We start from the raw sequence: 7,046 nt of genomic DNA on the forward strand, positions 1-7,046 counted from the left end.
GTAAACCATTGCTGTGTGTGTTTTGTATATATGCTCAGTAATCACATCCCTCTAAAAAGAGAATGGAAAAATAATACCCAATACATTGCAGTGTACTTCAACCTTACCAGACCTATAATAATAAATACATTTCCTCAGTGGAGCGTTGAAAGGACTGGCTCAGCGAGAATGGAAATACCCAGAGGGCAAATGAGCAGGGACAGTTGCAATAACCAAACTTCTACTGTCCAGTCAGTGGTTCTGACCAGACACTGTACAAAATTCCCTTCAAACCGGACAGTTGGCAACCCTGTTATCTACAGAGATTGAGCCATGTAGAAATGACAGGCTGTACTAAGTTACTCTTGGTAGGATTGTATTGAATAAAATAAAACATGGTTTGTTTTTAGAACTTTACATTGCCTCTTATTTTTCACCCACAATTGGGTTAGTTATTAAAACTTGTACATGTTAAACTCCCCCCCCCCCCAGCATCTGATTCCAAGTCACTTCTGAAATGGGCCCTAGGTCGTTCCTGGAAGGACTTGAAAAGGGATAAGGACAAACACATTCACACCCACTACCAAAAAACAGTCCAAGGACACGTATTTGTGAGAAGACTTTTATTTTCACCCATTACAGGAGCCTCATTAAGAAATGCACAAGCAGTTTGCCTAGGCCTTGTGTGGGATGTTACAAAACCTGGAGAGAGAAAGAATGTTAGATTAAAACTGCCGTAGTTGAAATCAATATTAAAATAACACACCCAACTGGTAAAGTCTGGCTACACCGGGACAGTCCGATAGGAACTTAATTAGGTCAGCAACATGCCATTAGGTTTACTGAGCTATTTGGACAAAGGCATACACAGTATATACTGGATTTCTAGATAGACAGACCACTGAAGCAAAGGGATTCCATATAAAAAGGATTACTTCAAGGATGGTCTGTACTGGACACTGCTGCAACGCTATATAGGGGGGTACTTACTCCTTCTGGAAGCACTCAAAGCACAGCTACAGGGCCTGGCAAGCTGGTTACCACCTCACCCAGGACAGCAGTGGATCCAGCACTGCCTAGACCTGAAACAAGATCACACTTCAGCACCAACACAAGAAAGCTTTGTGGAAGAGCAGACAATAGTAGAACCTGCATCGTACCTCGTCTTCTCTTAACTGAAGCGCTACTCGGGCATGTCTTTGCACACAAATCAGAGTCTGGTTTCAGCAAATCACAGATCAAGGTGCTGCAGTGGAAATAGATCTGGAAAGCGTGGCACAACAGATGCTTGTATTAAATTAGAAGCCACAAGGCAGGCAAGCATCAACAAGTCTTTACACATGCAGTCAAATGCACTTTCAAATCCATTCCTGAACATTTGTCTACTAGACTGACATGGTCAAGTTTTGATGAAGTTCCCAGTATATGCGGTTGAAAGGTCTGATTACACAAAGTAGTAAAACCAACAATTCAATAACACCAATTACCTGGCACCAAACACATCTGCCACGATACGTGTATTTATATACAATTTCACAAAGCTACTCGACTACTCCAGTGTGGTGTTGGTTTACTATAGCATCTCAGATCTTACCGAGTTAGTCTGCACTACTCCTCCAGAGACAAAAGTGAACATCTTCACCTCAAACCTCCTGTAGTGGCTTGGGAACGGAATTCCAAGGAACTTCGACATGGAATGGAACACCGTCATGTAGTCGTCTCCGTCATATTGACAGCTGGAAGAGAAGGGATGCAGATTTAGAAAGCCTCCCCTGCAGGGCTTCCTTGTGACAATTTGGGGTTTATGGACTCACCCATCAACAATGATGTTCCAGCGAGGCAGGGAGCTTGGGCTAGGGAATCCAGTTGCCCAGCAGTCATCCAGAACCAGCTTGATGTTTGGATCCAGTCTGTTCAGTACCTGCACCTCCAGATAAAGGGGGTCCCTCAGATATCTCACTACAGGGTAATCCTGGTCTCTATAGGGAGTTCTGTACAGAACATCTAAAAAAAAAAAAAAAAAAAAAGGGGAAAGATTTGTGACTTAAGGAATGCACCCATAGCGTGATGCAGAACAGTCCAACCAATATCAGGGTTGGTTTTGGACTTGGTAAGATATGGTTATGTAGGTCATGCAATACAGACTAAACCCACCATACCTGGGTAAGCTCGAAGCACAACAATCAAGTCTCCTTGTTCCATAGCAGGAGGAGGGGGTGCGTTGGTCTTCACATCCACAATTAGATTAGCATCAGCTGTGTGATCATAATAGCACTGCACAGTCAACCTGGGTAGGGGGAGGAGAGACAGACAGTAGGATGAGCAATTGACTGAAAATCTGGCTATACATGTCAATTTCAAGGCTTGAAAAAATGAAAGTAAAACAGTTGTACACCAAGAGATATGCTTTAGGGCAATGGTTATAAATCCACTTTCAGAGCAAACTTACACATATTCGCTGTCTCTTGTAATTACTCCCAATAAAGGTCGATCCTTCAGGAGTGCACGGATTTCATTTTCATAAACCAGTTTGCCATTTATCACCTGTGAAAGAAGTTGTAACTTAAACCCATTTGACAGTAGCAGTTTGAGCATTTGATCCAGTTGCTTGGTTCAAGTCATTTCGGTTTTGATGGGAGCCTAGTCAGAGCTTGCAATAGGACGACAGTTTGCCATGTCCATAGCAAAGCCTAGTTCTGGTTGGTTTTAAATGAACAAAGCAGGGGCCTAAAGTTTACCTTTGATGTTGTGCCACAGCTGGCCAAGGGAATGTGGAACAGAAGGCTGTCCTTGGATGAGACGGAGGGTCTGCATGTTGGATCCCTCAGCTGCACAGTGCCCAGGTCCAGAGGTGGCAGGGTGTCATTGCTGCTCACTTCAAAATCCATGAAGCCATCTTGGCACAGCACTATTGCACAGAAACAATTTGTTGGGCAAATGGCCAACATGTTTGCATTTCCTATTCTGAGACAGGCTGGATATTTGGAAGCAGAGAGCAAGCTACCACAAACTTATGAACAGAATTACCCTTGTTCAAGAGGGACTCACCTGCAGGATCAGACCCTTTCATCTCACATGGGCAAACAGGCGTGAAAGTCATGGAAGTCAGGGTGCCTCTCACATTAAAAGTCAGTTTTGTGTCTGGCAAGACAGTCTTCACACCAGTTAGGAACCCTAGAGGGCAAGCCTGCAAGACATAAGCAAGCCCAAAATATAAAGCTTCCGCCAGCTTTTACAAGTGGTAAATGGTGGCAAGAATTTCCCACAGGTCCTGAACAGGGTTGTCAGTGGAAAGGTCCCTCATGCAATGCTTTACCGTGGTCCGAGCCAAGGGATGTCTCTTTGGCACAGTGATGCGCAACATGTTCTGTTGACGGGATATAGAGAGGTCTGTAGATGGCAACGATGGACGGTACAGGCGAGTCCCAATCAACAAATTTGTGAACGTTCCAACAAAGGAGGGGATCTCAATGAGAACGTTCATTCTGTTACAGCTCACAGGAGCTAGAAAGAGAAAATCAGCATTCAAGTTGAACACAAAAACATCATACAAGTGCATATAGGAGGTCAGAGGGAGTTGCTTACCAGGTACGCAGATCATTAATACAAGTATTGTGATCTTTCCAAAGCCAGAGTCATACTTCAGTGTGAGGTCTGCAAGGTAGAGAACCTTGTCCGACTGGAGTCTCTAGAAGTTGTATTAAAACGTTATTGGCATTTGTGTAAACCCATGCAACAGTCCTAGTGTAGCAACAGGTTCTAGTCTCAGATATTACCCAAGATGCATAGTTTGCTTCCAATACCATAGGCATGTAGCTTGGAACAGCTTGCCTGAACTGCCTCAGGACAGAAAGCAAAGTTAAGACCCATGTCAAATGATGTACTATCCTGAATAGATGGATGTCCTCTTTGATGACTACTACAGGAGTAGTAGTGTTTTCAGGTCATACTTCAATACCAACAGAGTTATTGATCATTCTCCGCTACAAAGACTAATTTTATAGAGGCCACAGGCACACGTTGCATACCCCAAATTTCTGGATTCCTGTAGCTGTGAAGTAGGCTCGGACAATCATCAGGTTGTTGGCAACGGTGAACTCGTAGCCTTTTGACCGAGCCTGCAGCAAGGTCATGGTAGTTGTGGTTTGTCCATTATTTATGTCAACAAGCCATTCTTGGAGAGTGTTGGAAATCTAGAACAAGAGCAGGAAGAGATTAGTCCAAGCACCTTCTGAAAAATATTCAAAGTTTACAGAGCTTGAAGTAAACTGGATCGTAGCGGTATGAACTGCTTTGAATATCCCAGGAATTGAAATGGACATACCGCATCAAAGTTAGGAAGCTGTTGGGGGAGCATCACCTACAAGAGAAGTGAGAATGCATCAATAGTTGCTTCAATTCAAAAAAGCCCAGTACTGCTATACAAGACGCATTACCAACCTCCATGAAGCTTTGAGTACAACGTGTTTTTCCTACTTCCCTTGAGATTTGCAGGTTGTCAGACTGAGTTGGCAAGCAGACCATTTGGTATTTCTTGGTGACTGTTTGACCAAGAGCTTTAGAGAAGTAATTTATCTGCACAGCAAGAAACAGGGATTTATTCTGTGGAGAAGTGAAAAAACAGCTTTAGTTCTCAGCCAAGACAATATATCACAGAAAAATTGAACAATCTAGAAGTGGTTAATGGCAGCCAGTGCATTGCTGATACAAGACAAAAAGCTCAGTGATCAGTTACTCAAGTTACACCCAAAGCCAAATTGTAAAGTCTTACTTGCTCCTGAACTTCACATGCTCCATACCCAACACGTAGCTGAAACACGGTCACCACCTCCACTGTATACTGGCACTTCAGTTCATATGCTGGATCGATTTGAATGGGCTTGTTGTTTCGATCTGGTGGAAGAAATAGAATAGTTACACAAAAAAAGTGCACAATATTATATATAGAAATTTATCCACACCCACCAAAAACAAAAAGCTGATGATTTGCTGCCGCTTCAAGAGGAAGTTCCAAAGTCATCGAGTCAGGAAGACAGGATACAGCCCCTACGATCCAAAAGGTTCTGCATTATTAGAAGCCCAGATCTCAAGGACAACCTTACAAAAACCCCACAGGAGTCTTAGTAAAAATATGAATTGTTCAGATACTACGACAGGGGGAGACCCGGGACAGTTGTAATACGGGACGGTTGTAACACCTTGAATTTCTCCAATTAGAAGGAAGAGTGCCATCATTCACTCGGCACATGCTCAGTTCTCTGTCTGCTTGTGGAAGAGGAGCAGTCTGTACCAAAGCCCTGAGATTCTAGCTACAAAAATCAATTTTTGCCCTAGTAGGGTACATTCCTTCATATAATTGTTACTCAGAGCAACATTCATGCTTCATAATACTTATCAATTTTAGGGATATTCATTTTAAAAGTAGAACAAAATTACCTTGTGAACATTTGTTTTTCAAAAAAAGATACTCCATTTAAATAAACAAAGATCGGACCCAACCCCGTTACAACAGACCCTGGGGTCAATTGTAACAGACATCTTACATTTCAAGCCCTCTTGCCGTATGTATAGCAGCTCTTAAAACAAAACTGTGGGGATTGGTAGACGACAGATGCAAGTCGTTTGTATCAGAGTCTGGTCATACTAGCACAAATCTGTGCGTAATGGAGAGAAAGATAACTATCCCCGATCTCCCCTACCGATTACTACAAAGAAAATGCGGGACATCCAAGAAGGACAATGGGAATCAAATATTCAGTAAACGATATGCTGGGTTTATCAAACAAACGCAGATCACTGGGATGCATCAGCAAATATAGCCCTATATAAGTGATTAACGCCTTAGACTGACATCTAGTTCAGAACAGCAAACCAAGCTAAATTTTGTAAGTTAAACATCAGCCATACAAACAGAAATTTGTAAAGATTACCTTCGAGGCCCAGAACATTTACATTCATCCATCCGAAAATTAAAATAACTACGGAAAAGACAATCGAAAGCCACCTGGGAATGAAATAAATAAAATACGAGATTAAACACAAATCACAAAAATGTGTTTGCGTGCGACAGACCTAAAGCAACTATCTACCACCTTACCCCATTGCGTCTACCGTAACGTGTGTGCGCGCGCTCGGCAGCCTAACAAACACCAAAGTAATTCTTGACTTGCTTTCTTATTGAGCACGTATCTCGATACCCGCTCTGTGCTCCGAATCTTTATATAGCCGCTGCAAGGCTCCACTGGTTTACACATTTCAACCTTAATTGTTTAATTGAACCAAATAGACCTCAATCCAGTTTAACTTTTAAACCTGGTGTAGAATTGCCCTACTGAAACCAAAAATATGTAAACTGTTAACTACAATAATTAGCAAAAAAGGAAATACAATGGAAACTAAGATAAAAGGACAGGAATATGTTAAAAATAAGGAAGAGATGTTACAAATATACACAGATGGACCAAAATACCCTAAATCTGAGAAAACAGGTTATGCTTACGCTCTCTCTCTCTCTCTCTCTCTCTCTCTCTCTCTCTCTCTCTCTCTCTCTCTCTCTCTCTCTCTCTCTCTCTCTCTCTCATTGATCAGTCTGTGCTGCAGAGTTGATGGCAATACTTGTGTCTATAGACAAAATAGAGGAATTTAAAGAAAAGGATATTGTGATTTTTACAGCTTCTCTAAGCTCGATACTGGCATTAGAATCAGAAACAGGAGGATAGATATCATATATGAAATTATTCAGAAATTACATACTAGCTATAAAAATGGTTATATATATTCTGAGAGCCTGGATTCCAAGTCACTCGGGTATCTTCATCTTAAGAAATGAAATTGTGGATTTTGAAGCATAAAAAAATCTAAAAACAGAAATAGACATAATAATAGTCCTGCAGAGGTGAATGCTGTGGCTAAAGCAAACATAATCGGTGCATGGCAAGAACAATGGGAAAACAGTGGAAAGGGAAGTGTATTATAAAAATCACTCAAATGTAGGGAAATACAAGTAACAACAGTATATTCTGAAGGGAGAGAAAAACAAATGGATAAATAAATATAAATTAAAGTGT

The 7,046-nt window shown here is 41.7% G+C and overlaps 1 protein-coding gene across 1 annotated transcript; it reads right to left on the reverse strand.

The window, feature by feature from the left end:
* Window positions 1–587: 587 nt before the first annotated feature.
* On the reverse strand, window positions 588–6,181 carry LOC117417774 (zona pellucida sperm-binding protein 2-like). Its single transcript, XM_059035539.1, has 18 exons — window positions 6,077–6,181; window positions 5,910–5,983; window positions 4,945–5,025; window positions 4,751–4,872; window positions 4,420–4,581; window positions 4,304–4,339; window positions 4,008–4,172; window positions 3,565–3,667; window positions 3,296–3,483; window positions 3,028–3,166; window positions 2,718–2,887; window positions 2,429–2,523; window positions 2,139–2,266; window positions 1,794–1,983; window positions 1,574–1,715; window positions 1,140–1,242; window positions 970–1,061; window positions 588–681 (listed from the first exon to the last, which is right to left on the reverse strand). The coding sequence occupies exons 1-17, from the start codon at window positions 6,079–6,081 to the stop codon at window positions 985–987; spliced, it is 1,980 nt and encodes a 659-aa protein (XP_058891522.1). The 5' UTR covers window positions 6,082–6,181; the 3' UTR covers window positions 588–681; window positions 970–984.
* Window positions 6,182–7,046: the final 865 nt, after the last annotated feature.

This window comes from Acipenser ruthenus, chromosome 13 (assembly GCF_902713425.1).
Source record: "Acipenser ruthenus chromosome 13, fAciRut3.2 maternal haplotype, whole genome shotgun sequence".
Taxonomy (NCBI): domain Eukaryota; kingdom Metazoa; phylum Chordata; class Actinopteri; order Acipenseriformes; family Acipenseridae; genus Acipenser; species Acipenser ruthenus.